A 21,232-nucleotide genomic window follows, 5' to 3' on the forward strand; every position below is an offset into this window, starting at 1 on the left:
CTATATCTATTCGAAGGAGATTGAGACTGAGCCCAGGATCAGAAAAGTCTAAAGACCAGAAAGACAAGCATAAGAAGTAAGAAAAACAGATGGGAAAAATACATGAGTAATTAAAAATAAAGAATGCAGCCAGTGTATAAGGTTTGTGCATGCGTCATCCTGGTCCAAATGAGGATATAGTTTCTGTAAACAAAACGCATATGTCCCTAATTTGTTATCCTTCCCAATGATCACAGGAACGTGAAACCAGGCTTTAGGTTATCACTTTTCCTCTCCTCTTCTTTTCGTCACCTTAATCCCTTCTTCCTGACCTCTACTGTCAATTAAGGACTATTTGAAATCTATACAACTCTCAAAGCTGTGCAAATCCTTCACCAAAGTCATCTGCTTGAATGTTGCACCTAAACGACCTCCATTTGCCTGCATCTTCGGAAAGTTCACGAGATACTGCCACTTGGTCAGGATGTCTCTTTTTGGCCTCTCTAGAAGGCCGACAGTTCTGCTTGGGACTAAAATATTAAATATCACAGGAAAAGAAACCGAGGGAAATGTGAAAGAGTTCACCCAGCTGATAAAAACTGCTTAAATTACCCCTAACTCTTATTTACCTCCCATTCCATAAGCTATTCTGCACCATTACGTGACTCTCTCCCCAGTTACTCCAGGCACCAAAGGACTGTAGGTATTACAGGCACATTCATAAAGACCAGTCCTCGGGGATTTAGTTACTTTTTTATCCCTGACACTCGAGACTGCAGCAACCCAGGGGAGTAAGGAAGATGTGGGGTGCTCTATGAGTAGCCTTCACACTTCATTTCTCATACCTATTTCTATTTTTGCTTCTCCTGCTGGAGAGCTATTTTTCCGAGGCAAAATTATAATAATTTGAGCACTTTTTTTGAATCTCCTAAAAATGGATTTCTCTATAAGCAGGTTTCCAGCAATCCCTTGGAAAAGGAAAAGCGGAGGAGAAGCATGCCTGCTCTCCATGCAGAAACTTGTCCTGCATGCAAGACTTCCCTTGGGCAGCAAATTATTCAGAACTCTAGAGTTACACCCTCCTGCACTAAAGTCTGAGAAGATACATATTCCACTGGCAGGAGTCGAGACGTCCTCCCTCTGAGCGGGGATTTTCCCCAGCGCGAGTGTAACCAACCGAGACTGGGCGCTGCGACGACTGCTCCCAAGCCCAACCGCCCCTTTCTGAAAGGACGGATCTGGCTGCTGCCAAAGTGTACAAGTGGTGGTTAACTAAAAGTTAAATTGATGCAGTATTCTGAAACAACACAAGGGTTGAGAACTTTAAATAAAATGAACAAGGAGAGGCTTGAAGGTGAGAAATCAATTGGTAATTTATCTGCGTAACAGGCAGCAAACTGGGTTTTCTGGTGAGGCATGTAAACTATAATTAATAATAATACATATTTGTCCTATTTATGTGATTTTTCTTGTATTTTTATCAGTCCAGAAATTCATTTTATTTCAAGGGGCTTTGAATTTTCAGCAAATAATTTGTGATCTGGTGCCTAAATGGAGTAGAGACATGCAACTCCCTGATCTTCACTTATGCAAATTTCCTTTTTAGACCTCCAACCATAATAAAGAGCATAATAACATGATTTACATTTGAGGTTGTTTTATAGAGTGTCATAAAGTAGCTTTCATACAAACAAAACCCAGGCCCGCTGATGAAAAGGGGACTCTCTTCACTGCAAAATTAAGGAGCCGCATAAATTCCTGGTGGGACTTTGATTTGAGAAGTATTTAATCTGAAAAGCAGTCCAGCCAATTAAATGACTTCTGCTGAATATCTTACAAAATGCTGCAAACAACTGTAATTAGTTACAAATAAGTCTGTCTCTCTCCTAATGCGGATGCTGCTGCGCTGACACTTTTAGAAACCTTTTTATCCGCAATTTTTTCCTCCTCGCCTTGGCTTGCCAGCAAGGTGGCAAGGTGCTGGGCAAGGAGTGGAGCCGTAGAGGGGCAGCAAGGCTCTTGTCCATCGTGGGAAAGGCACTGAGCACATAGATGAGCAGCCACAACACCACCTTAAGGGCTGGTTCTGCTTCTGCATCTGCCCATTGCCTCTTGTCCTACACTCAGGACAACCTTTGGGTTGTGACTGTCTGCCTGATGAAGATCTGACTGAAATGGCATCTAAACTCAACGTGAATGAAACAACGTCCACAGAATCACAGAATCGTTTGGGCTGGAAGGGACCTTAAAGATCATCCAGTTCCACCCCCTGCCCTGGGCAGGGACACCTCCCACCAGACCAGGTTGCTCCAAGCCCTGTCCAACCTGGCCTTGAACCCCTCCAGGGATGAGGCAGCCACAGCTTCTCTGGGCAACCTGGGCCAGGGGCTCACCACCCTCATAGTGAAAAATTTCTTCCTGATATCTAATTTAATCTCCCCTCTTCCAATTTACAACTGTTCCCCCTCGTCCTATCACTACATGCCCTTCTAAAAAGTCCTTCTCCAGCCTTCCTGTAGGCCCCCTCCAGACACCAGAAGGCCACAATAAGGTCTCCTCGGAGCCTTTTCTTCTCCAGGCTGAACACCCCCAAATCTCTCAGCCTCTCCTCACAGCAGAGGGGCTCCAGCCCGTGGAGCACCTCTATGGCCTCCTCTGGCTCCGCTCCAACAGCTCCATGTCCTTCCTGTGCTGAGGACTCCAAAAGCTGGACGCAGTACTCCAGGTGGGGTCTCACCAGAGCGGAGTAATGATAATAAATAAGTATCTCCTTGATGCTGGTTTTATGAATGAAAAGGCAATTTCTTTTTAAATTAGCTAGCTAAGGTAATCTGCTTACTGTATGTCTGCCAAAAAAAAAAATAAAACTGTCGGCATTGCTTTTTGCTCAGGATATAAATCTTAGCCTTGTGGATGGTTATCAAATTTAAAATTTATGAGCAGCCAGATTAAAAATAGAATCGGGTCAATGGGAGCGCTTCCGAAATGCTGCGGATCAAACCACACAGCTGACGGGGTGGCGGACCCTGGCTGCCGAGATCAAAGGAGAAGCACAGACCCGAAGCGGAGGCGTCGGCGCAGCCAGGACCGCGGCAGGAATGTGCTTCAGCTGTGCCCATGCTGGGGACCTCACCTGCCTCAGCCACGGGGGTATCACTGGTCTGCGGGGAACAGGCTGCAAAGTCAGGAATGCAGCACAACGCGCACTTATGGCTGCTAAATGAGGGTGGAAAAGAAGAGGTTCTGCAGTTTCATTTGCTAGTTCTCAGGAGCTAATTTGAGGTACGTGGTGTCTGGTTAGGAATGGCAGGCAGAACAAGAGACTTACGGCAAGAAAACAAGTGACGTGTCATTCAGAGTTATAATAGTCAAGGAAACAGGTATAAGTCACTGTAATTGCATTAAGATTAACATGTTTTCTGTCGTGTAGGTCCATCCATCAAGTAGGACACACAGCACTCAGAACAAATGCTTTTGGAGAGCAATAAAACACAGCCTGTTGCAAGGGCTCAAAGCACAGAAAATGGAGGAAGAACAGATCTTGCATGTTTAATTAACCTTTCCCGCTGCAACGAGAATGTCAAACAACTTCAGTGTCACTGATATGCTAACAAAGGGAAAAATAAACATTGATACAAGAATGAAATACAGCAAAAGTCAACCTTCCCTGACAACTTCCAGGAGCACTGAAAGAAGCCGACAATGGAGGCAATGCTGGGTTATCTACAGCGAGCAGGCAAATTTGAATTTCTTTTTCTTTTTCTTCCTTTTTTTTAATTTTACACTATGCAGAGAAGCAGATAACTGGGTTTAAAGGAGTCACGCTGTTAGAGCCAGATTGGGATCTCCATGGCACACATCATGACAGAGCATCCCATCCTCCGGAGCGCTCCCTTTTCCAGAAGCCAGCACCGACCTGCCATGAGGCACCTGAAAAACTCTGCCAACATTACAGTTGTATTTCAATAACGACACAACACTTCTCAGCTTTAAATAGAAAAATGATTACGGAAAATCACTTTCTTTCAGTTTCAACTACTCGTATAAAATGTTTAGAGGGTTACTTTCCCTTAAAAAATTTCACTGCCACATGAAACTCCAGAGCCCAGCTTACCGAAAGCAAGTGTTTTTAAAAAGATCTATTTTCTGCACTAAAAGTCTGCCAAACACAAGCCTGAAAACTGAATACTTATAAACTAGCAACTCATCATCCTCAAGACAGCAACAAATTTCAGCCAATTTTCTTTAAAAAGCAGTAACTAGCAGAGGCGGCAGGCTAACGCTTACCCACAGGGAACTCCTCTGCTCACATGAAGGAAAGCAGATGTAAGGATACTTCCCAGCATTAAAAAGAGAGAGGAGGACACTCCTCTTCCCATAAAATCCTGAGATGCTTTGGTGAAATGCCATCTTAAGTGTGAAAACCAGCACTAGCCATGGTGGCAGCTTTTGTGTAGGATCCCCCAGGAATGGCATCCACACTGGGAAATTCATTACGGTAATTAGATTATAATTTAATATATATGCAACGGTAGGAGTATACCAAAGGCTTGATTTACTGCTTTGCAAGGAAGGCAGGTTTGGCCATGGGTTGAGCAAAACTGCACAAATGATGAGTCTTTTCATTTACTGTCCACATGGGAAAAATCAGGAGAAACGCGCATTGATTGATAAACAGAAAAAAAAAAATATCTTCAAATCTTTTAATTAAAAAAACCCCAGTTTGAATCAACCCCAGATTCCTCCCTTAGGACGTAAGATTTCACTTTGTTCTTGCTATTTCACTCCTTTTTAACAGTTTCTTATTTTTATATTTTACTCAATTTTAAAAGAAGTGTTCATTTAAAATGGAAGCCCCAAAACTTCTGATTTCTGAACAAATTGCCTTTTAGAAGTATTTCCAATTTTAAAACATCCCTATATATGCCTTTTTTAAGAAGAATTACATTACACCCGAATTCAATCCAGTTTTGCCAGGAGGGTTAGTTCCCAAACTCTTTTTCTGTGGCAAATTTACTATAAATCATAAACATTCTTCTCATCACTGGAGTTCAACCCAATCTTCCCTCAGGAACATTTTGAGGAGAAAAGACTGAATTTCTCTCCATGTGTTCGATAAAGAAGGACGCTCTATTATGCTTCTGAAGCTGATAAACAGGGCAGCAGCAAAACAGATTTGTATGGTGCTGGGGAGGTCTCTGCTTGCCTGTGTGTGGGGTATGTAACCTCCAGCATTCCCCCCTCCAAAAAATATCAAACAGAAACTAAGTACCAAACCAACAGCCCACTCGTACCTCTGAAAACCCTCCCTGTGACTCTTGTCCACCTCTGCATAGGTAAATCCACAGCAACTCAGAACAGCTCAAACTTTCCCCCTAGGAAGGTTCATCTCCTACAAGCATTTAATTTGCTTTGCAAGACGGGGCTGTTTCCAGCAGAAGTTTGGGGGTGAGCAGATACTGGTATCAGGACTAGAGGTACTAACGCATCTTCTACTTAACACAGAAGGCCTATGGAGCTGAATTTTCACATATATGTTGTGCCTGGACCAATGGCTGTGATGTGAGTCTACAACATCTTTGGGTGGAGAGGATTCTGCCAGCTCCAGCAGGGTTAAATCCCAGCTCTCCAGGCTGTGCAGCCACTAACCCCTCTTGAAAGCAGTCCTTAATTGGTTATAACCAATTAACATTTATCAACACAAGCTGGGGCAACACATCCATAATAAATCCCAAGGCGTAACCACCACGATGCTCCACCAGAATCACCTGCTTACCCTCACAGCCACAAGGCGGCAAATAAGCCGCTTGCGAGTGTTTTCTGCATGTTACCAGGCCAATGTCCTTCCAGTGACGCGCTTTTGTTCCAGCTGCTCGGATTCTCAATTAATATGCACCATTCAGAGAGGTTTTATCTAAAATTACACTCTTTTTGAGATGTGCAGTTTGTAAAAGAAAGTAATTTTAAAAATACCCCCCAAAATTACTTTCTCACAAAATATTTCCTTGATATTGCTCTTGCTAAAATAACCCCCCTGAAAGCAAGCAGACTGCTTACCATAAAATGTCAGTTGTCCTCGTGCCACATTTTTCCCTCTCACATTTTCAGCTACACACTCGTAAAGCCCAGCATCTTCTTGCTGAAAATTTGGGATTTCAAGAAGTCCACTTGATCTGTGTCTCCTGGCTTTTCTGGGTATCTGCTTCCCATCCGCCCTCCTCCAGCTAATCGTAGGGACTGGGCTAAAGAAGAGAAGTAAAGCAAAATAAGACTTGTAGAAAAAGCTGTGTGTCTTGTCCTGCTTTTGTCTGATCAACTTAACACTGCTTCATGTTTGAGGATGATGAAGACATGGTCAGTCTGAAGACTCTGGCACAGGATCTGGAGCAATTTTATTATGGGTGGCTTGTATATAATATAAATATACATATGTATACCAATGGTGTATGTACCGCTCACAGTCTTAAAAGCAGAAGACTGTGTATTATAAAAATATTGTTTCGACAAAGTTGAATTTTGAGTTCTGCTGTGACAATACACCCATTTTCCTACCAGTCCCACATTTTATTTTGGAAGTGTTGCCAGTGTTTACTCTAGAAACAAGAGGTGTTTTAAGTGTTGCATGAGACCTCAGAACAGGAGATGCACAAACACACACATCTTTACAAAATAAGTTACATCTTCTCTCTTTCTTGGGAGTTTACATTTTCAGTGAGCAAAGCCCCTGCTCCCCAAGTCCCCCATCTGCTATGAACGCTCGCAGTAACTCACTCCTGCCGAGCAAAGTGAAGGACTAGCAAGTCTGGCAAACTCTACAGTGCAGCACTGAGAAAGTGAGAAGCTCGAGGAATAATAATAATGGATCAAAACTTACTTCCCCAAGGCAAAGCACTCCAGTTTCACTGTTGTTCCTTTCGCAGATGGAACCGTTTCTGGGAACTGCACTTCTATTTTCGGCTCGTACTCCCCCATCACCCCTGTGAACATAAAATAGATGCTAAGGCTTGGGTGAATTTTTGCAATAAATTCACAAGTGTTCCCGTGCTAGCGCAGAGCTGTTCTATACATCATTACTTGCCCAATTAATCCATTCATTTTAAACATGGCCTGTTTCTAACAGCCGTGTAGTGTGGGCTCTTTTCCCATTTATTGCCAGAGGAAAATCTGAACCAGCGCTCCACACCATCTGCCAAAGATTAAAATTTCTTCATGGCTCTGTTACTTTTTGCTTTTGAATATTCAGGATTTTTTGCAGGTAACTTGTGAAATAAGGAAAGCAATAATAAGGGAGGTTCACCACCTTCTAGAAAATGAAATGCGGAACAAATAGCGATTAGAAAAAGTTTTAAAAGCACTGGAGCTAATCAAGGCTTCTATTAACTTCAAGGATTTAGATGCGCAGAGATCACATACTCTTCGGGTAATTTCTTTATTTTTACTGCCCCAGTAAATCATGTACTGTGGCAGCCTCTTTATGAAATTGTGTTTAAAAATTTGCGCACATAAAAAGGCCATTATATTCATGATAAATGGCTACATTTCTAGTCACTGTACTGTCTTAAAACCGGCACATATAATTTCACCAATAGTGATTATCAGCTAATTGATGACTGCAGTTTAAATCTTCACTGCGCGGCACTTCCTGGCCGTTGGCCAAGCACGGGGCTGGTGACGAGCGGTGCTGGATCAGACCAGACGAAACCCACCAGTAGGCACAAACAGAGAAATGGGAGAGCCTGGGAAATACAGAATTGAGATAGCACGAGTTGGCGGAGATACCAAGGTAAGCCAGGGCTGCTTATGGTGGCCCGTAATCGCTGTGCTGCTTTCTGTCCCTCTGCTTTGCAAAGAGGATGCAGGAAAAGTCTTTTTTCTTGACTTTTTCACGGTTTTGAAGCTGAAAATGCTCAGTATGAGGGCTTACACCAAGTCTACCTTTACTTGTTGACCTGTATATTACCTGTTCTGGTGCAACAGCACGTTACATCATCTTTATTCCAACCCGCTAATTGCAAATAAGCATTACTACTATGCTATATAAAGAGTAGTTGCCGCACAATGTCAGTCATCAAAATTAAATGCATTTATTAACAATATGAACACTCTCTCCATAGTCATGTCCTGGCCAGCACATATAGCAGCAAACCCACGAGTCTGTGTCAGCACTCCAGCATTTACACACTATACAAACAAGAATTAGGGGCACGCTGCTCGTTAGCCCTCTGCGCATTAACTCTGCAGCTCTGAAGGGCTGGAAATGTCCGTTACAGTTAACATCATCGAAATTCCTCTCTGTTCTCCCCATTGTGACTTTCCAAATCTTTGCAATCTTGCCTAAATTTCTCCAGACACCATGTTAAACATCTGCTGGGCAACCTTCAGCCAAGCCAAGCCCAGCTCCTGCCCAGCGGTGTCCAAAGGCAAGGCTGGGTGTGAACGTCTGGGAGCAGCAGCACCGTTTTGCCGATACTGGAACTTATTGAGATCTTTTCCCAGGACAGTATTTCCACGTTCTATGATAAAGACTGCAAATCTGGCAGAGGAACAGCTTTTGAGGATACGTTTCCCATGAAAGCCTGACAGGATTCAAGCAGCTGCTGGTTTTTAGGCTGGAGACTTGAAAAAACTACGATCTCCATCACCCTCCTCGAGATGGCTGAAGAGCTCCTCAGTGCCTGTGCCACCAGCCCCCCCACCACAGCCCAGGGGCATGAGCAGAGGGGATGCAGCTTCCCCCAGACCCGCTCTGCAGGCTCCGTCAGCAGCCATCCGACAAGCCGTGGGGAGACGACACAGCGGTCAAATAGCACAGGAGAAAGGGAGCCAACCCCAGGAGCTGCCTGCCCACCAATGGGCCAGCTACAAACCAGTCCTCAACAAGCAAAATCCATGAGAACAGTTCACAGAATCACAGGATGGTCAGGGTTGGCAGGGACCTCTGGAGCTCATCTAGTCCAGCCCCCTGCCAGAGCAGGGTCACCCAGAGCAGGCTGCACAGGAACGCGTCCAGGCAGGTGTTGAACATCACCAGAGGAGATGACTCCACAGCCTCTCTGGGCAGCCTGTGCCAGGGCTCTGCCACCCTCAAAGGAAAGAAGATTTTCCTCATGTTGAGACGTAATTTCCTGTGTTCCAGCTTGTGCCCATTGCCCTTGTCCTGTCACCAGGCACCACTGAGAAGAGTCTGACCCCATATTGACACCCGAGACACATCCTTCTGCACCCCCTCCACTGCTGAAGCAGGAACTCCATGCCCTGCGGCAAAGCAGGCTGTACAGTGGTGCGTGACACCAACGGGCTACTTGGGAAATTAAGGCAGAATGTATTATTAATATGTTATTGACCTGACAGAGCAAGAGATAGGAATGGGAGGGAGGAAAAATGGATTGTTTTGGCCTTGATTTCACTCATTCCTCTTAGTGTTCCTGTTTCTTTGCCTTGGGCTGGGTCAGGAGAGCTCTAATCCCAGGGTGATGAAACCCCAGACTGGGAAGGGAAGGCTACCTGGGGCTGCAGGACATCAGCCATGGCCACCGTTACCCACAGCCCTGCAGCTCTGGCAACTACTGCTGCCTCTTACAACTCCGAGGGCAGCTGTTTTACCAGCAATACTGCAAACTCCAACTACTTAAAAACCAGGACTCGTACCTGGAAAAATCACAAGGCTCCCAGTGCAATTATAACCTTCCTACATATATATATATATAGGGTATGCTGGGAGTCCTGCTGTCTCTGCTTTATAGGAGAAACCTCCGTGCAGTTGAGATATCTCCATCCCGAATCCAAGACCATTCCCACGCAGACAGTCCTTGTTATTCCTGCTGCTCCTGGGTGATTTAACATCTGACTTAGCCGTGCAAGTGGAAGGGACAGGGGAGAAAATAAAAGACCAAAACAGACATCAGGTTTGTCGCTTGGAGAACGCTTCCAGTGTCATGGCATATCAGATGCTCTACGTGTTTCCATTTCAGAGGCTTTTGTAGTTTTCTTCCAATTTCAAGGCTTAAAAACATGCTTTTGGATGAAAGTCCCAGGAATTCAAAAGCAAGCTAATTTGTCTGAGGAGATGATATGCATTTCCTGACAACACCTGTGAAATGTTAAAGTTTAATTGGCCCATACAGCTGCCGCTGATGGTAATTTTATTCCAGGACTATTTCAGTTCTTTCCTACTATTACTGTTTTAATTCTGATGTAAAAAATTCAAAGCGCATTTTAAAAAGAAGTAAAGTACTGCAAGAGCGGCGGCTGTGAACCCCTGGGTGCTCCCAAGAGGCTTTGGCTGGTGTTTGCTGCTGGGTGGGGATGGCCCAGAGGGTCCCAAAGGTGCTGTAGTGGCAGTGGGGATGGCACCCCCACTACCCTTCAGGGGACACGGTGCAGAAACCGTGGCCTCGAGGGGACAGGGCAGCCAGGGGCAGCCAGATGACGGACACCGGTTTATTAAATGGAGGAGAGAGTGTTGCAGGTTTGTTCCTTTTCCTCCCTCTTTCCAGTCCATATTCCACGACGAGCTGCCAGACAGCTTGTTTGGGAAAGAGACATTCAAATTTAAATACTTTTTTCTGTGTGAGCTGCAGTAAGTGCTACAATCCTCGTGGACACTTTACTGCAGGCTCCAGGATAATTCTCAGCCCTTGGTGCCATATACATTTAGCTATTTATTTTATTTCCCATCATGAAAATAGCTCAGAGACCCCTTCCTCCACAACTGGTGCCAACTGGTATGAGTCAGGAGTAACTCCCATCCCCGCAGAAGCCAAGCTGAAACACATCCTCAATACCTTGGGAAAACTAGAAAACCATAAAATCTTTTATTTTTTCCTTTTAATACACTAGTATTTACACAATGTGAGAGCTGCTTGTCATTCCTCAAGACTTGTGCTGGAACACGGGGACGCATTTCAGAAGGACAGGTCCCAAACAGTAAATGTGCAGGTTTTGGGGACTGTGGCACTTACAGAATATCGTATTTAAATCTTCTGTCCACCTGGACCACAAGCATCCTCACCACCACAAATCCATACAGTTACATGAAAATATTTAAATAGGGGGTGATCGCATGCATTTATGGGAGGGAATTAAGAGGGACAGAGGAAAAACATTCTTTTCCCAGCACAGACTGTACTTTGTACACTGTATTTATCACCATCAGATAACCTCTGTCCATAGACACTGAGAGTCTGAGCTGACACTGACCGCGACAGCTGCCTCAGCACCGTCTGTTCCTACCACCACCCCGTAACCCCCTACGATATTTATCACTCCAAGGAGCAAAAGCTATCTGGGGATAACTAATGGGATAAGAGCCACCTCCTGCTTCCACAGCACAGCAACAGGGGAAGGAACCTGGGTTCTGCCAACAAGAGCATGTACCGCCAGTTACAAAAAGCCACTGCAAACAACATCAGGAGATCTATAACTCCAGAGCCTCGCAGCTGAAAACTAGCAAAAGAGAAGCACAAAAGGCACAGGTGGGGAATGCAATCTGCCTACAGGATCTGATTTCATCCCCTACACCTGTATCTTTTCCTCTTACAGATTACAGTTCGACAGCCTGGCACTGCAAAGCAAGCAGTGCTTGAAAAAACATGCTGAAAAGCTGTTTTTTCCAGCATGATTACATTCAAGTAAAATAACCACGACAAAGATGGCAGGTATTCAACGTAAAAAGCCTAAATGATTCATGATCAAGTCTAGAAAAATTACTGCCATAAATTGAAGAAGAATGTGAAAAGAAACCTCAGGGTTCTGGTGGGTGAGGTTCGCTGCTTCTTGCGTCCCGCACAGCCAGCCCTGCAGTGGCGAGCTGCGCCCGGAGAACCGGAGCTCTTCAGTAGCTCCAATTCCAACAGTGGCTACAGAAAGAATACCCACCACCTAATTCATACACACAACCGCAGCCAGCAGGTCGAGGGAGGTGATTCTGCCCCTCTACTCTGCTCTCGTGAGACCCCACCTGGAGTACTGCATCCAGCTCTGGAGTCCTCAGCACAGGAGCAGGGCCAGAGGAGGCCCCGGAGATGCTGGAGCCCCTCTGCTGGGAGGACAGGCTGAGAGAGTTGGGGGGGTTCAGCCTGGAGAAGAGAAGGCTCCGGGGAGACCTTAGAGCCCCTTCCAGTACCTAAAGGGGCTACAGGAAAGATGGGGAAGGACTCTGGAGCAGGGAGGGGAGCCATGGGACAAGGGGGAACAGTTTTAAACTGGAAAAGGGTGGATTTAGATGAGATCTCATGAAGAAATTCTGGATTGTGAGGGTGGTGAGCCCCTGGCCCAGGTTGCCCAGAGAAGCTGTGGCTGCCCCATCCCTGGAGGTGTTCAAGGCCAGGTTGGACGGGGCTTGGAGCAACATGGTCTGGTGGGAGGTGTTTGCAGGGCAGGGTTTGCAACTGGATATCTTTAAGGTCCCTTCCAACCCAAATCATTCTGCGATTCTATGATCTGTTAAAACAACTGAAATTCTTGATATTGAACAGCACAGGGCCAGCCAAACTGTGAGCATCCAAACTCTGTTTTCTTCCCACAGCTCTGGGATCGGGAATATTTAAAGTTTTTGAGTGAGAGATTATCATCAGCACAAAAGGAAAAAATCTTGTCTTTTTCTCTCTTTCTCAGTGTGAAATAATTAAAAAACCAAATATAGGTGCTATTCTTAGTTCTACATGACCAGTATTTCTTTTGGATAGTATCTTGCTCCACCATTTGTTTCTTTCAAAGTAACGGGGCTATGCATCAACTGCAGAGACCCATAATTAATTCTGCATGACAGCAAAAATGTTTTGGAGTTTAAAAATCACTTTCATTTTGAAAAACAACCCAGAAATTTCACAAGGAGGTTTTTGTAAAGTGCCTGAATTTCTTCAGCATTCACAAGAAGTGAATCAATATGAAGCCAACCAGACAATAAATTAGAAACTTTTAGCAACAATCAATTTTATGGATGCACTGGAGGAGGTCGGACTATGCTGGCTGGGATGCCAGCCCAGGGCTGAGGGGGCTCAGAGCTGCATCAGCCCCTCCGTAACTGGGGAGCTGCCAGGGAACAGGGGACACCCTGTCCCTTCTCCCGCGCTGCCAGAGCCACGCAGGGGGGCAGCTCAGTATGCGTAAATTAATCGGGAGAGGTACGTTATTAATTTTTTTCCACTTAACTCACTAATTGAAATTAAATGGGACTGAAACATTAATTGTTGATGAGCTACCCTCCAAGCCTACTAATTTAATGATTAAGTGTTCTAAGGAAAATAACATGTCATATATATTAAGATATACTGGACATGTTAGGTATGAACGCAAAAGATAAACAAGACAACTTTCCCAGTGGAAGCACGATGTGCCTCGCATTTTCCTCACTTCTGTTGTTCACACTCGTGAAGCAACATATATAATTTTTCAAGTGTGATATTGAGTTATATTTGAATTTTATAAGGTTCCTTTACATGGAACGAAAAATTGAGACCAGCTGAGTTTTAAAATGAAGCTTGCCTATGATACTAGTGCAATCCTATTTTAAAATACACATTTAGCCCACGTTCAGTTTCAAGTACAACAGCACCTTCCCTGTTTAACTCAGGAATGTTATTCCCCAGCCCCTCAGAGGTTCAATTAAAGTTTCATATCTTTAATAAACAGCAGAGTGCACTTCAAAGGAATGGGAGAGCGTTCCTGTGAATTACCTCAGGAAGGCAATCGGTCCCTGTAAATAAAGCGGAGCGCGCGGAGGAGCAATGCACTGGGGAAAGCCCTTGGTGAGGAGGCACTTCACAATCAGGCACCTACCAATCACCCCAGCATCGCCCCACCTCGGACTGGAGGCAGATGTTGAGCTCGACTGTGATACATGGAAGCACTTTCAGCTAGGTAAGGGCTGCATAAAAGTCCCGTTAACGTAACACTTAGAAATATTTCCTCTTCAACACTCAAAATGTTAATATGAGAGAAATTTAAATATTCCTCTTTATCTTTCATACATTAGATGACTTATTCTGGATTCAGAGGGACAGATTTACTGTCACAGTGTTTACAGAGGTGCAGCCCCCCCTGTAACAGAGAGAGGACCTGGCACTGAGCTGGAAAAGCAGCCGTCTTCTCCCCTTTCCCATCACCGACAATGTTTCCAAACTTCCCGTCCGCAGGAACCGTGTTAATGGGAAGGGGACGGCCACCAGCCTGAGGCTGGCACCAGCGGGCCCGTATTTTACAAGCAAGGACTTTTTGTCAAATACCACTGGGTGACAATGGATCTTCTTCTAGAAGAAATTTCTAATAATGCATTTCTATTTCTGGAACAAATGTCCTAACTGCTATCCTTTAAACAGACACATTTTAATTAATTTTAATTGCAAATTAACATGCAAATTTACTTTTCTTATCTACTTAAAAATGACAACGATACAAATCAATTCTCTGTATAAGTTTAGAAATCCTTCTTTGGTTTCTTCTTGCTTTTTTGTATTATTCCACAGACTACTAAAAATAGCACTAATTCTGCTGGGAAATACAGCCTGAGCTAACAGTTACCGAAACAACAAAGTGCTTTTGTTCACTTCTGGGCTGCATGAAATGAGCAAAACCGTAGCATATCCAAACTCTAAAATCTATTTTGTTTCCTGTCTTTGGCCAAGTGTCACCAAGTGTTTTTCTTTCACAATTATTGCCTGATGCTGAGAGTTCTTCCAGTGATAGGAAGAGCAACCCTGGCCACAGCATCATAAACCCCGCCACTGCCTATGACTTTGAACCAAGGCTAAAGCAGAGGTCTCCAGCCTCACTCAATCTCTGCAAAGGGGAGAATCTCTCCCTTTACTCCAATATAAATATTTCAGGCCATTTCTGAATTTCTGGGTAACAGCCAGTCAAAGGGAACAAAACAACCTCTCCAACCCCGGCCCCCCATTCCCCTCCCCTAAGTCCTACCGTCGTTCCGAAGGATGAGCGGGGTGGGGGGACCCAGGACCCTGCTGTTGGTCACCATGTTTGTCACCACGCACGTGTAGTTGCCCACGTCTGAAGCTTCCACCTTTGCGATGTACAAATTCCCAGTCTCTTGGGAAACGAAGCGGCGATTGTCCTGGTGTACGAAGGTGGGGTACTCGTTGAAGATCCACGCGTAGGTGAGCTCTGGAAGCACAAGGTCCCACCAGTGTCAGTGACATGGTGCACAAGCCCACAGGGCATGGGCTGAGGCCGGGCTCCATCCCAACTTGGAGCTAAAGCCCTGAAAATGATATTCTCCCTGGCCCCTTTCGTTAGAGAAATTGGATATATCACAGCCCACGAAATGATAAAAAGGCTAACATTTTGCAAGTTCTCATCTTTACGGCTACAAATATAAATTTCCAACTGTGACACTTCTGAGCCTGCACATGAATCTAATATTCTTGTTGCTCCTTCAAATTCTTCCCAGCCAGAATATAATGCATTTTACAAGAATCTCACCTTTTCCTCACGAACATTTCAGCCAAACTCATGACTTTTTTTCTCTTATTAGTTTTTTTTTCCTTAAAAGACAGTTTGGAGGAAGAATCTGCCAAGCCATGTAACCACACACTGTACGTTTTATTCCTTTGGAATTTCTGAATCAGCAAAAACCCGAACACTAAATTAAGCCACTGTAATCTTCTGTATGAGTAATTAGATAGCACTCTGTGTTTTAAAAGTCATCTTTGGAAGTTATTTGAGCAATAAAAAAAATGAGCGAGAGAGATGCCGCAAGTGGTTGCAGAGTTTGTAAGTGAGGTCAATACAATATAACCCTATTATATTTGCCTAAGACTAATGCCCAAACATTCTGAAAATGCTTGAAGAACTAAAGTGAATACAAGTTGCTGTAGTTTTCCAAGGGAACACTAATTATGCTAAAAAGCATATTCTTAGTTTAATACTCTAATGAGTCATAACTGTAATTGACCTCAACTACCATTAGGTACTTTGGAAAATACATTCTGCCCTCACGTTCCACTGTTTACATCTATAAGAGGCTGAGTGCAGATTGTTGGCTTTTATTTATTTATTTTTAACAACAGGATTGTAAAATGCCTGCTTAGACTTTTAGGAAGATATGATAATTATGTTTATGTAGGAATATCTAATCATCATATTTACACATGTGCATCTAATTATAAGTAACCTCATGCTGATGTCAAGAGGATACTCAGAGCAAACAAGGTACCACTTCTCAGCTGGCTTATTATTTTCTGCAAGTAGTTAAGTTTTTTTCTTAATTTACTCTTGGTGAACAATTATCTTGTTCCTCCAGAACCATCCAGCAATAGGCAAATAAACATCGCTGCCCTGGAATGCACAGAGGCATTTAGATGTGAGTGAATCTTCACACGGCAGGTTTCCACCAGAGCCCCCCGAGCTCCGCGGTACGGCAGCATTTTGCATCGACTGTGCAGTGGTGAATTGACCACACATTCCTCAGAAAATCACAAAACTGGGAAGACCTTTCTGGATCAACAATCCCCTTCCCAGCCTATCCTTCCCCAGAAGGTTACGTAGTCGTAGTCATAATTACACCCTAGAAGCAGCAAGGTTTTTGGTTCCTACTTTTCTGTCGTAAATTGGTATTACTTTAATTGCTAAGAACCCTCTAATTTCCAGGTTAAATATTTTCATTACTAGTCTATAGCTATGTGCTTCTGGGCTAATGATGCCTTCAGCTGAAAGTGTTCTTGCCTCTTTGCTGGTGAGAGCCATCAAGAGCCCTTCTACCCTAATTTTCAAGACAGGCTTTCCAATCCTGTGATCGTTGTAGTGGTTTTTCCTAGCCTCTGCCTTACTTAAAAGTCTTGTATATTTGTGTCATTTGAGCTGAGTGCTAGGTTGGAAATCCTGGCTGAGCAGGTCACAGGAGAGCAGAAGGCAAATGTAAAGTTGTGCAATAGTAGAGAGGTCTAATTAAGGAGAACATCAAATGGTGATGCTCTGGGATCCCTCCATGCAGAGGAATTCAACACAGGGGGTACTAAAGGAGACCTATTTCTATAGCGCACAAAACATCAAAATCTGCCCAAAAGCCATCTTCAAACTGTTAATTTGGCCACCTAAAAATGAGGCACATAATGAAGCTCTGATGTTTCACCTCTGCCTTCCTTTCATTACAACAAATATAGAGCACAGGGAATGACGCTGACTAGAGCATCTTTAAGTGCATTTGCTTGTGTAGCAACATGTAAATAAATACTATATCAAACTCACTTTGATTTCCTTAGAGATCCTAGTGCAATATTTATGGCTTTTCAAACTTGACGGATTTCTTTTGATAAGGTTTCACATACTAATTGCTCTGGAAGTGATAGACAGTTCACATCCCATAGGCAATTTCTAACAACTGTGTAAACAGACACTTAAAATCCAGCCTGAGATGGCTCCTGGTGACTGTGCACGATTGAAACATTTACCAAAGTTACAGCTACGGAGTCTTCCCGTACAAAGAACAAGCAGTAACAGGCAATTCCTGGTTCTCTAATCACACATTAGACTCTACATCCTTGAGGAATTTATTACAAACTTCTCCTTTCTAATTTGGCGGCCTTTTCATTTAATTTTGCCTCATTTACAACAATTTTAATTTCTCCTTTTAAAGCACATTCAAGTAGGTCTCTCAAACACAGACTATTACCAGAAGATTTCTGACCCATATTTGCCTTTTTTAAAGACAGGCAGGAACTCCACCAGCTGCCATCCCACCACCAGCAGCAGAGCATCTGCCTGGTCATCCACCGCAAAGATCCATCTTGGACTTCGATACCGTACTGGTCTTCATTGCCCTGATGACCTGGGTTTCCATGATAGATCAGAATGAGATGAAGATTTTTGGGTGGCTTATCTTCACTTCTGTAATGATTATCAGCAAGGACAGGAGGATGGAGAAGTTACTTGTACATTTTTGGTACAGATGGTCTATACGCCCTGGCTCAAGCCATCACCAGATGGAAGACATTCAACCCCAAATCTTTTCTTGCTATACCAACTACATAAAGTGCATTTTTCATCTACACAAACCCATGCTGATGCGTTACATGCACTTGGAATACCCACACTACCACCATAGCATGTGCTAGAAGTAGAAAAATGGATTTCCTTTTGCCAAAAGAATGCAGGTTTCTGTTCGCAAGGACCCACGCTGCTAGGTATTTGCTCTACTGGTCCAGAACAAAGACAACAGAGACAGGGAAGAGTGTCCTAAATTAGTCAACATCCCTCATCTATAGCAAAGGAGCCTACAGAAAATTTGGGCTGGTGAAGAGCAGTGGAGGTAAAGGAGGGGAGCACACAGGCGTGTTAGCAGAAGCTTGACTGGACTTTGGCCGAGATGGATGATGCAAGCAACGGGCACAAACGCGCAGAGCTGTGAATCACCCCCAAATTAGGTACGTGGCAGGAAAGCCCACTGCACACCCGCAGACCACGAAGCTTTTCTTCACGCTCCCTCCCCTGCCACTGCAAAGAGGCTTTCAGGAGCAGGTCAATCCCATAGAGATAACACAGTTCACTTACCATTAATATTTACGTCTCTGGGCTAGTGATGGGCAGGAGAACACGATAGGCAGCATGTGGCAGGCAGGCTATACACCTCAAACATTCATCCTTGCAACATCAGACAGGTACAGGCTGGACTCAAAGCTCCACTGACAGCCTTTTACTCAAGTTGCCCTTTTCAAAGTTGTTTTACTGAAGTGTGCGTGGCAGCAATACGAAAAAAGAAGCCAGAAGCCTTTTTCTTTAATCCTTTTATCCCTTTCAGAGGCTAGCTCACACCAGTTGCTCTCTCCATGCATTTCAGTGAACCCTGATGCTCTGTGTTTCTGGACCAAGAGTACTAACAGCAAACACATACCTGTATCACACCCAAGTATCAATGAATATTTAAAAATAGATGCCAAGGCCTCTGCCACTATTGCACGGCTGCATATCACAGCTTAAGAAAATACAGAGCAGCCAGCAGTTGTCATCAACTTAAGCAATTAAAAAGGAAATAAATTATTCAAGCCACTTGAATATAGATTTAGGATGTATAAAGATACGCCTTTTCAATTTTATTACCAGAGTGGTAATAACGCAGGGCGGCTGCGCTCCTGGAGACGCCAAGCCCGATGGGCGCTGCTGCATGGCCAGCACCTTCATGCCCCCCGGGCGAAATGAGATGCGAAGTAGTAGAAGTTGCATCACTTGGCCTTCCTGCATGGGTTTTGGCTGTTTGTTTTTTTTTACTTCAGCAAAGCACACAGCCCTCCCGGGCCTGCTCTTCCCGATCACGTTCAGATCTCCTCAATTTTCTAAAGCGTTCGATGTTAAACTCTATTAAAGCGTGAGTTGCTCCTGTGCTGCCCCCAAACACTCTCTGCTCAAGACAAGAAACAAAGCTAAAGACACTGTAAATTTTAAACTTTCTCTGAATGATAGCAAGCGGTGAAAAAATGTTACTGGAAGCTGAACAGAAATTCTGCTATGAGTAATTATTATAATTAGACCATATGGTTTGCCAAAATAATGTTCTCTGGTCTTCTGTCTTGCCACATGCGCACTATTTTGTCTTTGCCTTGTCTTTGCCTTTTAGTACAAGAAACTCTTTTCTTGATTTTTCTTTTTTTTTTAAAAAAAAGTCTCTTCCATAAAGTCAGAGCTGCCACTTAAAAAGGTCTCTGCAGCCATTATGGGAAAAGCTATTAAAACATCAAGATTATGGTAACCATAAAGCTGAATAGAAGAATGAAATTTTGAAATTAGTATTAGCCAAAAAGTAGGGGTCATTTATCATTTTTAGTAAGAACAGTGTGGTACAATACACTTTTTTTTTTATAGGCATTACTGAAAGTTACAGAGATTAATCCAATCTTTAATGATTCCTATAATTTCTATATTATCACCTACTATGTCACTCTCAAGTTGGACAGGTGGGAACTGTTCTTCAGTGGGAAACAAAAGATTTGCAGCATTTCCTGTAAATCTTGATGCACAAAACTTATGGTTCATTACACATGGCAAGAAAGAAATACCAAATTAAGAAAACCCTCCCTTCTCAACAGCCCCAAGCAACCCAAACTCTAATTGCAGCAGTACAGTGTTTTGGAAGAGCTGTACGTAATCTTGAGGTATTTTGAAATGAAAGGTGAGGCTTGTTTCTGTATGTTATAAATGACAATTTAAAATCAGATACGGCGAATACAGCTCTGTGAGTTAGGTTTGAACTTTCCTTGATCATGTAGTTCCATAAAATTATGATTGCTTTTTTATTTTTCAAATGGAAGTTATTTTTATTTATTATGGATGAGAAGTGCTGAAGTTTTGCTGTCTATTTTACTCCATACCTCTGCTTTCCCTGTCATAGATGGGGCCTTTCCCCATACAGCTGACAGCAATAGGGAAGTCCCAATAAGTTTTTCCTGGAAAAAAACTATTCCCTTCAGCCCTCAGCTACTGCAGTGCAACTGGTGACACTGAGAAACTGGATCTAGCATTATGCTTTTATGTGATTTAGTACAGACACCTGCTATTTATTTTATGTATTCAAATACTAAAACAACATTTTGCCATACAAAACCCCAACCGTACCCCTTCTTCCGCCCCCATTCAGTTCATAAAAGCCATTCACATCGCAAAGCCGTAACCAAGTCTGGCCAAGACATGTTTTTCCCTTATACAGAAATAAGATAATATCGCCCTGAATGGAGAGAGGGAAGAACCTGCCGTCTGTAGCTTCAGTCACATGGGATGAAGCCTCACCCCGGCAGAACATGGCTGTGGCACAAACCCTAGCACGTGCAGCCAATGCCACGTTAATGTCACCTTCGCACACCTCTGCAACGGGCTTGAGTGGATAATGCCTCTGTCAACAGCAACGTTGTATAAACTTCATAAAAGACCCACTTTTGGTGAATAATTTGTGAGGTTTTTTTCTTTTTTTTGCTCTGATTGCTTGCATTCTCCGGTGTTCAAATTTCTCTTGAGTGGTACTAACAGGGTGTTTTGATGGTTATCATTTGAGCAACGATAAAGCCTAACTGATTATCTGATGAGTGTCCTGTGAATTCATTTTGTATTCGCATCTTGCTTACTAAATTTTGCTGACTGCTTGTAGGGGACATTCATGATCTCCAATTTCACTGCCATTTGATTAAGCAATCAATATGAATAACATCACACGAGCTGGAAAGGAGGCTTGATGCACCACAACACGCTAAGAGTGCAATGGGGAAAAAGAAAGGATTATCAGGGAAAGATTAGTCCCTGGCACAATATACCACGT

The 21,232-nt window shown here is 43.6% G+C and overlaps 1 protein-coding gene across 4 annotated transcripts in view; it reads right to left on the reverse strand.

Moving 5' to 3' along the window:
* The window catches only part of CNTN4 (contactin 4), a 345,846-nt gene that overhangs the window by 72,290 nt on the left and 252,324 nt on the right, over positions 1-21,232 (reverse strand). For all 4 annotated transcript variants that reach the window (XM_063347948.1, XM_063347947.1, XM_063347946.1 and 1 more), the window contains 3 exons: positions 14,896-15,099; positions 6,854-6,956; positions 6,037-6,221 (listed from right to left, as the gene is read on the reverse strand). In XM_063347948.1, coding sequence (XP_063204018.1) covers positions 6,037-6,221; positions 6,854-6,956; positions 14,896-15,099 — 492 coding nt within the window. The remainder of the gene's footprint in view (positions 1-6,036; positions 6,222-6,853; positions 6,957-14,895; positions 15,100-21,232) is intronic.

This window comes from Chroicocephalus ridibundus, chromosome 10 (assembly GCF_963924245.1).
Source record: "Chroicocephalus ridibundus chromosome 10, bChrRid1.1, whole genome shotgun sequence".
In the NCBI taxonomy this organism is placed as follows: Eukaryota; Metazoa; Chordata; class Aves; order Charadriiformes; family Laridae; genus Chroicocephalus; species Chroicocephalus ridibundus.